The sequence below is a fragment of the Sceloporus occidentalis genome, unplaced genomic scaffold (assembly GCF_023333645.1).
Source record: "Sceloporus occidentalis isolate IW3139 unplaced genomic scaffold, rSceOcc1.0.p SCAF_18, whole genome shotgun sequence".
In the NCBI taxonomy this organism is placed as follows: Eukaryota; Metazoa; Chordata; class Lepidosauria; order Squamata; family Phrynosomatidae; genus Sceloporus; species Sceloporus occidentalis.
In genome coordinates, this window is record NW_028316998.1 from 16088279 (window position 1) to 16102917 (window position 14639).

Here is a 14639-nt window from a genome sequence, read left to right on the forward strand (position 1 = left end):
CCCTTTTTTCATGAGCAGAGTCATGTGCCCTGTCATGTTTTAAAGTTGGCAACTATTCAACAGTGCTACCCATGTTATAAAATGTGACCATTTATAATAAGCAGAAAGGAGTTTGTAAAGCGCTACGGAATTTGATGGCGCTATATAAAATAATAATAAGACATTTTATTAACTTGAAAAATCCAAAGCAATGTTTTCAAAGTATAATGCATAGATGAACTGGTAAGATGACGTTAAAAAGCTCAGCTCCTTACTGTTCATACACATCGCCAGTTATGCTCGTCATTGACTAAAATAAATGTAGCCAAAATGTAAGTAGAAGCCAAAAATGTTTAGCACCTAAATAAAACCCTATCTGTAATACTCATACCTGTGTAGTACCAGACAGTTCTAAATTAATTTTTACCCAAGAAAATATAATTTGCTTATATTGCTTTGCACTTTTCCTGAGATAAATATTTAAATAGTCCCCTTTGTGAAGTCCTTGTAGCTAGACTCACAAATAGAGGGCGCTAGTCCACCACTAGTTCTGCTGTGGTACTGGCTATGACTTCATAACTCCAGATTGGATTAGATGTAACATGACCTCAATACATATGCACCCAATAAATAGTAGTAGACTAACACTAATATTGTTATAATTCTGCATGAGGTCCCTTATTGATCACCTGGTGACAGGTATATTCTCCTGCTGCCTTTTGGTTCTCACACTCTACCTGCTTCTGAACATATGGTGGTGCAGGAAAAAACCTCTGAATCGGTGTCCCTTCATTCCCATGCTGGGCCAAGATATAACGTCATTTCCCAGCATTCAGACACAGGCAGCATGTGATAAGTGAAGTGTTGCAACCATGGCTTAAAAGCAAGCTGTTTTTTTTTCTCCTTGTTTTAGGTACTTGAGTATAATACGCACCACATTTTCAGGACACTTGAAAAACGGGTAAATTGTGTGTGTTATACCCAAGATTTTACAGTATGTTATCAGTTGACAAGCAGCTCCCCACTCATACACACGTCTACCACACAATGCAGTTTTCTTTCCTTTCGTACTGGAGAAGTAATGTGAAAAGTGCTGGTCACTCTGCGATATAAAACATCCTGGCAAAAATAATTCTTAATAAGTTGGAAAACTTTCTCGCAATAGCAACAAAAAAGGTTACTTAAAGGGGGGGTGAAAGTGCTTACCTACACAATGAGATCTCTGTATCCTGCAACCATTTACCATGTTAGTAGCCCTCTGCCGAATATCAATATCAGATTTGTAACGTGGTATAACCAAATCCCCGCTTCTACTAATGAGTCCTGTTATGCATCCCAGCACCCTGGTTGCTTTCTGTCAACTTGTTGCATTGTGTGTGTTTGTGTGTATAATATAATTGGTATTTAACAATACCTTATAAACACGATGAGCCTCTACAATAGTATGGTGGATGATGTTACAGACCATGATGGCAATGTCCTCCTCCGATGGCAATGTAGCATCCATAACCTCTACCAATTAAATTGGTGAGTGGTTCAGCATGTTCCTACTGTATTCAGCGAAAATTATACCTCAGTGCATTTGGTTATAATTCTAGAATCTGAAGGTGAAATTAGACTTACCAATGTTTGCTTTATGAAATGCAAATAATGTGTTTGTTCCCATACCCCCAGTGCTCCATGGCAGGAACACGTGCATTAACGTCTGATTTTTTTTTTCATTACCAGTATGCCTAAAGGCTTGGCGAGTTTTAATTAAACCAAGTTAATCTCTGTGCTTTTACATGGGAAAGGAAAGCCATTATTTACTAATCCTGTCTTTATTAACTGAAAATTGGAACACATTAACAGCTTCTATAGAGCTCGCAGGATTTTTTCAATCAGATTTAATAAGACATAATTTAATTCTGTTGGGGTGTGCATTGTTTATAATTTATCTATAGTTGATGACTGGAATTTATTATATTCTGAAAAAAAAATCTGTTAACAGTATCCCTGTTAGATGAGGCCCCTATCCCCTTGCATCTAAAAGTAGCACTGCTTACCCTTTAAAATAACAAAGTGCTTCAGATGTTAACCAAAGCATTTCCTTGCAATAGGGTTTCTGTTCCAGGAGCGGTGAGCATCAGGTGGAAGGAGATAATAACCTTTATGCTTTTTTTACCTGCAAACTTTTTTCCAATGTGTTTATCCAAGTGTTCATCAGTGACCTTACAGGTGCCACTCGATTTGTAGTGCCCTGTCCTGAGTGAGCTTGTTTATTGTGCCTTCTGTGTACTGAACCCTTCTTAGAATCATGGCTGCTTTGTGTGTACCAAACCTGGTGGATCCATATGACCCCATGTTTCATCTGTTTACCAATTTAAGCATGTTTTAATCCTGTTATTTTGTACACACTCAGGCAGTGAGGTTCTGGCCAGCACCTGAACAAATCCCCAGACAAATTTCTAGTACCTGCAACTATGTATTAGATGGATTGCCAAAAGATAGAGAGACAAACATAGCTACACATAACTGAGGGATTTTCACAATTGTAATAGTTATGTACCTATGTACAATTATTGTGGTTCCATAATAATCCCAACCATGGTATGTTTTGAAGAGGTACCTTCTAAAAAGCTCGAAAGAATTATCGGTTTTAGCTTAATAACCATTAGGCTTATAATGTCCTAAGTCATCTTCTCCTTTTAAAATGTTCCTGCTCTGGTGCATTTTACAAATGAGAGCCATGTGTTGCCTTTCTATTGTAGAACTTAAAAAAGGCTCAGGCTCAAAATGCAGAGGCTCCACCAGAGTCTTCCTGGGCAGCAGACCAGGGCTTAGCTGTTTTTCTGTTTAAAAAAAAATGAATAGGCCTTGCATTTACTCAGTGGATGATTAGTGAGGAAAAGAGAAGTACTGTTATGATGATAAACACTTATACTGCACTGCATAGTAATGGGGAGCACACTGATTGTTCCAACAGTCAGTTGTATGCCAACACTGGTTGGTATGATAGTTATGATGTGTGATTTAAATTGTATCCTTATTATTTTCTTTTTGTAGGTGCTAATTTTATGGTAAAGAATTAACTCATGTTGGATTACTGTCTCACATTTTTTCAATTCGGTTTCAGTAGAGCCAGAACAAGCAGGAATCTCACAGCGCTTCAAATCCACACCACAGCAGGATCCATGCAAGCAAGTCAGCAAGACTTTGAAAAATCACAAAACAATCTGAAATTGTTGAAAAAAGACCCTGGCAATGATGTCAAATTGAAGCTATATGCACTGTTCAAACAGGTCTTAATACCTAAATTTTCTTACATTGAAAACTGTAGTTGACTTTCAGAGGCAGAATGGCTATTTATGTTATGTCAGTCTTCCCATGATTTTTTTCAACAAAAAAACAAACAAACCACTAAATGTCCAGTATTCATTAATAATAAATTGAAAGAAATCAAGAAAAATCCATGCTGGTATTAGTTGCAGCATCATCGCTAAATCATACTCTGTATACAGAGAAATCTGATTTCTCATACCGCTGCTATGTCATAAGCCACATGCCGCCATACACCCTATGTTCCAGGTGGCATAGCCAATTATACTCTTTGCTGTGTCAATACCTCTACATACCCCCAGCTGTATAATGAATTATACCCGCACTGTGCCAGAAGCCTCAACAATGTTGAGCCCCCACCTTCTCAGGAGCTACACCTGGATGGCCCCTCTTTGTCAGGAGCCATATCTGTTCAATACTAGGAATGCATTACTCTATTTACTAGTGTTAAATATATCTTGATTTATATTAGGTATTTTCTGGACAGTGATGTTCATTAATGATCACAAGAAAACTGTGTATAATTTTAAAATATGTAATGTGCTGGGTTTTTTTTTATTTACTGTATGTTTGGCTTTGTATAACTATTGCTTTTTTATCTTTGTATACGTAGTATAGCAACTGTTATTTCATGGTTCATAAATCTGTGCTTGCAAAATACTGATATCTATTCTAATTGTTGACCTCCGTACTTTGCCCTCTTTTAAAGATAAAGCAGTCATACGCTTTTTCACTTTTTTGCAGGCAACACAAGGCCTCTGTAACGCTCCTAAACCCAGTATGTTGGACTTTGTCAATAAAGCCAAATGGGATGCATGGAAATCTTTAGGTAGTATGACCCAGGTAAGCCAATTATAATTTTACAACTCTCAATATGCTGCAGATATACACATTTACCTTTTATGCTAGTCATCTCTTATTGTAATTAAGAAATACGGAGATCATATTTGCATTTCATCACAGGTTATTTATGCTAAAGTTCAGCAAAAAAGAGACCAAATCCCTCCACAGTACAGAATACAACAAGTAAAATAACATACACTTCTGGCCATATGGGTTTGTCTAAAAATTGTTTAAAAAAATGTGAATTCTTTATATTTTGCATGGAGTCATTAAGTTAAGAACACAATGTATCTCAGGATAGGTGTATTTTATTTTGGTTTTTATCTTAACTGTTTACAAGGTTAGGTATTTATTTTAGAAGTGTTCGGAATACAGATATAAGGAGTTATTTGACAATGTCATGAATGCCCTAATGCATAACTGATGTGGAGAGAGATTTCTTGAAAGCTGTTACTGATTTGATTATACATTATGGAGGGCCAGATCAGTCCTTAATGCAAGAGACACTCTCTGGACCTGACCTTCATGATGGCTAGTGATATCAGGGAATTGAAGTATTCAGTAATCCTGTAAACCCTAGGTTTTGTGTGAATTATACCCAATTAGCTAAAATCTGATCACTCTACCTATTACTGAGTTAATGGCAGGTTTGCTTTAAGAAACTATTATACCGAAATGAGTCACCGATTCAAGTGGCATGGAAAGTATGATTGAGAAAACAATACTGTAAAATTAGGCAAGAACTATGCCACTTTGATGTCATTGGTCGATCATGCTGATGGTGCATGTGCATACCTAAGAACTTCTTGGCTCTGGCCACCCGGAGCCTACCCTTGCAGGACACAGCCGGGACTGCCCACTGACTGAATCGTAGAATATGCTGGAATGTAAATGTCTGATTGACATTAGACATCTAATTGATTTTTGCCCACCCTGATAGGTAAGAATCCCTGCCTGGAGGGCTTCTTTGTGAGCTTCTTACAATCAGTGGGAACAAATGCCTGGGCTGGGCATTACTTTGTGTATTTTCTCTTGCCAATCCATAATATCCAATGTACATACCATTTATGCAATATACAATTCATTTTTAATTAGATTAAGACTTATCCAATTACTCACAGCAGAACCTCCAGGCGGGGATTCTTAATACAGTATAATACAGACATTACATTCTAACATATTCTACTGTTAATGGTACACTTGTGGGAAATCTGCCGCAAGGGTGTTCAGTCTTGATACGCTTAGCTGCAGACAAAGGGATGTTAATACCAGGTTTGTGTAATTGTTTCTTAGAGTTAGCTAATGCATTTCTAATGAAAAGGTGAATCATACTAAAAGCCTCACTGCTTATGCCATGAAATGACATTGAAACAGTCTGGGGTTTTAAAGGTGCTTGGGTTTTGGAAAGTGCAGTGAGAGCCTTTTTTTTCCAAGTTGGTGTTGAAGTAGGTCCCAACACAAACTGGAAGTCAAACAGTGTGTGTGACAGTTTCTTCTCTCTTATTTACCCTCATCTCCTCTCCTATTTACCCTCATCTCCTCTCCTGAGAGTTTGCTACTTGTATAAGGAGGTTAATCGTGTTTAAACAAAAAAAAATTAACAATATACATATATCATAGCACAATTATTTTTTTAAGCACATTTTTTCTTCAGGATGATGCAAGGCAGTCCTATATTGAACTTGTTTCAAGTTTGGTGTCCTCTGAATCCAACACAGAGGGTAAAGCATTGTCTAGTTCTGGCCATCAGTCGTATGAAACTCTCCAGGTTATATGTGAAAACAACATCACTAAAATAATATTGAGTCGGCCAGAGAAGAAAAATGCCATTAACTTGCAGGTAAAGTACACATTTGAAAGGTTATTATGTAATGCACAATAAGTGAAAACTAAGCTTTTAACATTCAAAAATGCCAGAAATGTATTTGCTATAAAGATATATTTTATCCCAGATTAAATCCCAAAGAAAAGACTAACTAAGAAAAATAGATATAACTCATATCATAATTGTATGTGAATGTCCCAACTGGTTCTGGATAGCTATTTTATTCCAAATATCTTTACCACCTAACATAACAAGAAATTGTTATTAAGCAACAGTATTAGAATAATTTTGTTTTCATCAGTAATGTGTTGCTACATTGGAATATTTCCGATGGACTGTTAAGAGTTAATATTTCGAGAGTCTCAGGGAAAGCTTAGTGTTTGTGATTTACCTGCTCCCCAAGCATTATTGTATAAATTAAGTTCATATAAAGAGATATATTTTTCTTTATTCCATGGCCCACATAAATGTATGATTTTTAGAGATTTCTCAAAACATGTTGATTTAATAAAGCAAAGTACATGTTTTACATCACATTTCAGATGTATCAGGAAATTGGCCAGGCCTTGGAAGAAGCTGGGAAAGATGAGTCTACTTTCACTGTTTTAACAGGTATTCTGTGTTATAGGATTTGGCTTAATGTTTTTTATAATTTGTGGAGATGTCTAATGATTAGGCTAACAAATCCTTTGTGGCACTAAAATGCTGATTGCAATTGCACAAGACACATTACTGTTCGTCAACAAAATACTTTTTCTTTCACATTAATAAAAAATTTTTTTGGGAAATTGGACCCAGCGTAAGGTGAACTTTACACCTTTTGTCAAAAAATGACATTGTGGCAGTTTGTAGGGGTAACATTTCTCCTATATATTGTGCTAGCCAACTGGCTTTGAAATGCAAAGGAGAATATATTTTTAACATTTTAAGCCCCCCTTCCCCCAATTATCTTGTAGCTTTTATAGGGATAAAAACTACAAACATGGCTAGGTACACACATGGAAGGTAAGATATATATATATATATATATATATACACACTCATGGGCGTAGGAACTGGGGGCGGTAGATGCCCCCCAGTAACTCATGCGGGGGGGACCGTTAATAAAGAAATCCCCCCCAGGGCCGTAGGAACCCCCCCAATAGAAACGCCGCAGGAGGAGAGAGAGGGGTGCCGAGCGGTCGTTTTCAGCAACCGCTCGGCGTCCTTCTGTCTCCTCTGCTCCCTGCCGCCGCCGCCACCCGCCTCAACGCTGTCCCAACTGCAGTGGTGGGAGCGTGAGGCATCTGTCTTGGTGCCGGCGCTTCACGCTGAGCGCCGGCATATGACATCATATGCCGGCGCTCAGCAGTGAAGCAGAGCAGCGAGGCAGAGGCCTCGCGCTCCCACCACTGGACTGCAGTGAGGAGGGGGCAGGGAGAGGGTAGCTAGTGAGAAGGGGGGCAGGGAGAGGATAGATAGTGAGAAGGGGGGCAGGAAGAGGGTAGCTAGTGAGAAGGGGGTGCAGGAAGAGGGTAGATAGTGTGAGAAGGGGAGTAGGGAGGGGGTAGATAATAGGAGGGGGTAGATAGTGTGAGAAGGGGGATATAAGTAAGTAAGTAAGTTTATTGAAATAAAGATTTAGAATGAATTAATTAATGTGGATGAATTGTGTGAATGAGTAAGAGAATGAATTAATCCACGTGTGGATGAATTTTGTGAATGAGTGAAATAATGAATTAATGTGTGGATGAATTGCTTTAATTATTTGTGAGCTGGGCTGTTTGGGGACAAAGTTGGCTCACACTGGGCTGTTTGGGGCCAAAGTTGGCTCACTCTGGACTGTAATTTGTTTGTGTAATCTGGGCGCTGGTCTGGTTATATGTGGGGAATGTGGACGCCAGGGCTGGCTTTGGGGTGTGCAACCTGTGATCTATGCCTGTAACTTAGGGGGTTTCTATCTTTAATGCTGAGTTTATATGTGATTTCCAGTTGATTTATACCTGCAAAGCTGGGTTTATGTGTTGTTCTGTTGATCCATATCTGCTACGCTATGTTTCCATACATTATTTATATATACCTGCAAATATAGGGTTTGTATGTCTTATTCAGTTAATCTAAACATGCATGTGGGGATCTGATGGGGGAAAATGCTGTCCCCCCCCAGATTTTTAGGGGTTCCTATGCCCATGTATATACTATGGGAACAGCCATCTTAATGTACTGTTGATTAGTAGATTAGGGAAGGGAGAAAACTTCATGACAGGAAATGTAATAAATTGCTATTCAATGGGAGAGGGTGCCCCTTTAAATTCACTAGTAATGCGCTTGTTTTTATTAATATTCTACCCAGGACTTGGAGATTATTATTGCAGTGGCAATGATTTAAACAATTTCACCAACATACCTCCAGAGGGCAAAGAAAAAATGGCAAGTGATGCAGCTGTGACTCTTGAGTAAGTACATTATTTCTAAGAGTGCAGCAGTAATGGTCATTTCAGACCTTGGGACAGCGTGCAAAAAGGGGAGCTATTGGCAGGGATTTTCAGTTTGTTGTTATAGTGATAGCTACACTTTTCTTGCAGCCCTATAGATCATCACATCCTGACTTTGTTGCAGCGTCAGGGAGATCAGGCTATCTGTTTACAGACTGGACTCTCCCTTGTGAGCAGAAGCCAGCAAGCGCTGGTACACCATTACATAAGGAATGCCCGATCACGCTGTCGGGTGTTCCCTTCCGGTAGACATCACTGATGGCGCTCACCAGGTCACTGGGGGATAGGATATTGCTTTTATCAAAGTAAACATAATTATGTTTGACAATCAAATAAAAACTGATTTGCTCATAAATTAATACACATATCCGATAGATGGCGAATATTCCTAATAGCAGCCACACTTTGTTGGTGATTAATAATATCTATAAGCGCATTTCCATTCAATGTCTTTATTACACATGGTTGTAACAAAAACATCAAGTTAGTGGAGACAGATTAGATGTAAGTGAACCTACCCCCACAATGATAGGCCTCCCAGAGGGATGTTCAGAATTTTTGTAGATTTTTGGTAGAAACTAAAAATGAAGAACATTGGGATGCTGTGTTTGAAGGAAATTGAGCTCTCCCTCATCTAAAATACCTTTTTTCTTTACATTCATTTGAAAATGTACAAAATTCACTTACAAAATGTATCTCACCTCATATGGCTAACTTATTAAACTCATGCAGATTGCATCATTGTATCTGTCTTTTTATTTAAAGAGGCTGTATGTTCTATAGAACTTTTACTATACATATACCAAATTTGCTCTTGCAGGGCCTTTGTCAGTAAAATCATTGATTTTCCTAAGCCTCTCATTGCCGTAATAAATGGGCCTGCAGTTGGGATCTCTGTGACGATATTAGGGATGTTTGATATTGTGTATGCAACAGATAGGGTAAGTCCATTTTTATGTTATACTTTACATTTTTGAAGTACATTAATAAGCCTACATTCTGGAAAAATCAATAAAAAGCAATTTAGAAGCAGATGCAGCGCCCCATCAGCTACGATATATATTTTGTGTCAGTTTTTTATGATTTTTAACAAAACTGTAAAATACTGATGTACTTTTATGCTGTTTCTTTTTAATTTGAGAATTATTTTATCAAGCGAACAGTTTTGATGAAAGAAAATTGTCTATTAAAACAAAATCTATGCAAATAAGATTTTAAGTAAGTCTCGCATTAAAAATGTATATATTTTTTTAATATATTTTTAAAAGTTGTGTCAATTTCATTGAGGGTTATCTGTTAGAAACTTAAGTATAATAGTACGGGAACCTGTGATGCATTAACAAGTGTATCTATTTCACAGTTATATTGGTCGTAAAGGAAATGTTATAGACCACTGTACATTTGGCACCATCCCTCACACCAGTATAATGTACTTGTCATATCATTTTAGAAAATGCTAGGTTGTTTTTTGGGGGGATTTCCGCTTATAAGAGAAACAAATCCTATTTTGATTTTCTGCCCAGGCCACATTTCATACCCCTTTCAGTCAGTTGGGACAAAGTCCAGAAGGCTGCTCTTCATACACATTCCCGCAAATAATGGGCTTAGCCAAGGTAAGTCACGGTGCATGTAATTCCCTGTGAAAATGCCAGGTTTTCATGTCAAAGATTTGTCTTCACATCTATTTATATATGATGACAGAAAATGGAAATAAAACAAAATGATGTATGATTCCTGCAATTGTGTAAGAGCCATTGAACACTATTTATATAAATAAATCATGTTATTTAGGACACTTACTGCTGGTGAAAAGTACCGCCTATTTGATGTCACCTATTTTGCAGCGAATGGTTCTTTTATTCATGGGCAAGAGATGTTTTTTTCTCAAGTAAACAGGTCATAATGGAATTCATGATCAACGGTCACCACTTCACCATATGTCAATTAATATGACGATTTTCTTATCATTTAGCGTCAAATTAATGTATTTTATGACATTCTCCACCTGTATATGTATATGCCATTTGTATATCTAACATGCTTACCTGCTGCTGGTGGCTTACAGATCCGTCGTGCCCCCCAGGGTTTTGTATGCAATCCTGTTATATTGCATTCCACAAATTAGTTGATAATGCCCAGTACCCTATACCTTTTTCATTCTGAGCAGTGTATGCCCCCACCACATAACTAAATGTGGAAAAAATTAGTTATGATGTGCCTGTAACACATAGCTTTAGTAATATGCATAAAACACTGACAAAATTATTATTGTTTAGGCTACAGAGGTTCTGCTTTTCAATAAAGTGTTGACTGCACAAAAAGCTTGTGACCTGGGACTGGTAACAGAGGTGTTTCCTGACAGCACTTTCCAGCAAGAAGTTTGGTCAAGACTGAAAGAATATGCCAAGCTCCCTAAAAATGTAAGTATGGAAAAGTGTCTACTGCTACCACAACATATGACATGAAAGTGTGAATTAAGAACTTTGCACATTTTTTATTAAAGGAAATTTCAAATATTTGCTATTCGCAGCTTAACTGCTGATTTATTCCTAAATAAGCCCGCATACCTAATTTTCTCGCAGAATTTCAGCACCATCCTTATTCCGCTGAATTTTGTATTACTGTATTTGCTTGAATATAAGAAAAGGTTTTTATAAGACCCCTCGTCTTATATTCTAGGTCGTCTTGTAATCCAACCTCAAATAGAGGTTTGATTATAAGACTATGGTGCAGTGCGAGGTATAGGGCATATCTGGGGTGCAGAGTGGGAAGCCAGGGGACAGATGTTCATAACCGGCGGGCAGGTTAGCAAATAAAAGGAAATAAAAACAAGTAATGCAGTTTTCTCAATCATAGTTTTTATTAACATGTGAATTAATATGTGCTAGTAAAACTCTTTTCCTATAGGGTAGTCTTATATTGAGTTTTTTCTCCTAAATTAATATTCAACTTTTGGAGGGTCGTCTATATATATATGTAAGATATACGTCTGCTTTGCATGCATTCAAAGTCACTGAACAATGTAATAATCATGTAATTTGAAATGTATGATATAGAAAAATTACAGGAAGTATTTAAAAATTAACTGAACTATTTTAGCTTTTACAAAAATATAGATGTGCTTGTATATATCTCCCAAATATTAATACAAACCTAAAAGTTGAACCCCATTGTTAACATTTTTTGTATATTCTACCGTTACATTATCCAACAGTCTTTGGCTTTCTCCAAGCAACTGATTCGTGAAAATGAAAAAGAGAAGCTTCATGCTGTGAATATCCAAGAATGTGAACGCCTTAAGGAGCGCTGGTTATCAGAAGAATGCATGAATGCCATAATTAGCTTCTTCCAAAATAAATCAAAGCTGTGATTTGATTATACTAAACTTATATTTTTAGCAGAGGGAGTCCACTTGGTTATGTAGGCTTTATCGGTAGCAGCCATGTAAGTTGTTAAATAAATTATATATATATACCTTGTTTGTGTTTGTTTTTGTAACACTTTGGTAATGCATTCCATTTGACAAAAATTGTAATCACTAAACAGTGGTCCAAAAAGGGAAATACACAAGGGAAAAAAGGGAAAATTGTCAAATTTCCAAATTGAAAAATGCGCGTCTTTCAAATGTGGCCTTTTAGCCGTCAAACAACCCATCAAACCTATGCATGGGTGGTATCACTGTACTCAAGAGATGTTGTTTGACAGTGACATATACCAGAAGCTGTAAATTCATACCTGGAAAAAAAAATTAGATGCGAAACAAATTGTGCATGGAAAGTGTTGAAATACCGTGGTGTGTCTAGTTTTCCAAAATATATGGTTTGGTGGTGGTACATTGAATTGGTCAAGATGTTCCGAATAAGACATGGGCACGGGATGACCAGATTTTTTAAATAGCAATATGCTATTTGTACTTGTTGCGCTATAACTTGTAAAAAAAAACTTTGGGTATCTCTAAACTCAGGAAAAATATTAGAATCTATTTAGCAGGTTTTTTCATTAGCTTTTATAGATGTGTGAAAGATGCGGAATTGGTTGGCAGAGAAGGTAGGGAACCATTTAGAGAGGCAACAATCTCATTCGCGAATCAAAAATGCCAAAAAGGAACTGAAAATTTGTCCGAAATGTTTTTGGCCCATTTGTACATGTCTGAAAAGGGGGGGGGAGACATAAGTTCTTCTTCACTTTTAAAATAATGTAACAAAAAATGTAAACATATGGCAGGAGCAGGAAGAAAAGGTTAGAAATAGCAAAATATAACTCGCATCTACAACTCTGCTCTTTCACATAGTCTGCATAGTCAGCCTTGGTTTTTTTCACCTCCCCCACATCGGGGGGACCAAATGAAAAGAACAAATAGGGCTTGTGCAGATCGTTCATGTATTCAAAATCCTGAGTTTTACAGTTCTATACACAAAACAATTAACATTACTATGTTTACATATTAAAGTAAGAATACTTTTCAACATGTAGCCCCATTAAGGACCAGGGCAATTTTTTGTATTTTTGATATGTTTTTCTTGAACTGCAATTTCCTTTCTCATTTAGTGTACCTATGCAAATTATATATTTTTTGAGCACGGACCATATTCATATGTGGAAATAAAAAAAAAAAAACATTCACAGTTTTACGGATGTACAAATTATACGCAGCTTGTGCAAATGGACACTAAATATATATTCGTTTAGTTTGTCCTGATCCAAAAGCCACCCTATAAACACACATGATTTTGATTTATGTTAAGGTTTGGGTTTTTCTTTTTTCTTTCGATTACCTTTACCTAACCCTACCTACCAAATTACGCACTAACAAGTGAACCACCGCATTAACAATTAACTATAAAAAAATAACGCCTAGGACCATTTTCTTTTTTTTTATTATTATTATTATAATAAATCTCTCTCCAGCTTGTGACCACAGTAAGAAGGAGAGAGACAGATAACAGAGACCAAAGTAGTACATACAAGCATTGCTTTTGTAGTCTGATGTTACCTGTGTTATTTGCTGTAGAAACAATCGGAAATGTGGGGGATTTCTGTTGCTGTTTCCATACGCGTAAAACATTGTAATGCATGTATACCCGGCAAACATGAGCTCCTAGAAAAGGGACATGGGAGATTTTGGACAGTCCATTTTAAATATAGACACTTGGGAGGTATGAATAAATAATATATATTAGAACCTTAACTTATTTGTATATCTTGGGCACCGTCATCTTAACGTTCAGTTTTTAGAATCTGCATGATTATTCCTCCCCATTGAGTTATCTGTTCTGTGTTGTTAAATTGCAGACTGTTCTGATTTCAGGCAGTGTTTGTAATGGTAGAGGAAAAGGGGAGAAATAACTTTGGGCAGAAAATTATTTAGACAATACTGCCACATTCAGATAGAATTCTCTCTTCCAGATTAACATTTAAACTAGATGATGTAGATAAACAATTAAAGTAATTACAGGGATAGGCAGACAAAAAGCACAAGCGATAGGCAGTTTTAATTAATGAAGTTAATATAAAGAGATGTTCTGGTTCAACTAGGGTAATCTGCAATAACATTAGTTGCCCCTCTGATAGTAAACAGAATTGTCTACTATATAAAGTAAATTGTGTCAATCCATTTCAAAGCACAAAGAGCTAGCAATAACACCCATGTTTTTGGGCGGAACTGCTTCATATTATTTCCCAATCACAAGGGGATACGTTTTACTCACAGACATCTTCATTATGTAAAACCATAAAATAATCCTCAGCATTCCTTGAATCCATTAAATTGTGTGTGTTCTGTTTTTCTGCCCTTTTCATTCTTCAGCGGAAGCAGGATTAAAACGGTTTAACAGCAAAAATTCTGAATTGTTGTTACTAGCGGTATTGGTAAGAGACATTAAACATAATTGGTAAGTACTCAATGTTTATTTAAATTTCAGCTTTTTAAATACACTTTTTTGTAAATGATTATACACTGGTGCAAGAATAAAGTAGTTCAAGAGTTAGATATGCTAATTTAAAAACAAAATTGTAGAAGTCCTTTATAAATAGGCTGGGCTCAACAAATATTTTGCCCAGATTAGAAGAATATTACTTAAGTATGTATTCTACCTATGTGTGTCTATGCATTTAATAATATATTAGAAGTATAAACAAAATGTAGCAGTTTTTCCAGCAAGTAAAAATTGCAAAATGTAAATTGACCATAAGCACTCTAG

General features: G+C 36.7%; 1 protein-coding gene across 1 annotated transcript; it reads left to right on the forward strand.

Annotated features, from left to right (window-relative positions):
- The first annotated feature begins 3152 nt into the window (after positions 1-3152).
- Positions 3153-11809, forward strand: LOC149302707 (enoyl-CoA delta isomerase 2-like). Its single transcript, XM_089482274.1, has 9 exons — positions 3153-3260; positions 4042-4140; positions 5795-5980; positions 6508-6577; positions 8298-8400; positions 9260-9380; positions 9963-10052; positions 10716-10859; positions 11654-11809. The coding sequence occupies exons 1-9, from the start codon at positions 3153-3155 to the stop codon at positions 11807-11809; spliced, it is 1077 nt and encodes a 358-aa protein (XP_089338400.1).
- The last annotated feature ends 2830 nt before the right edge of the window (positions 11810-14639 follow it).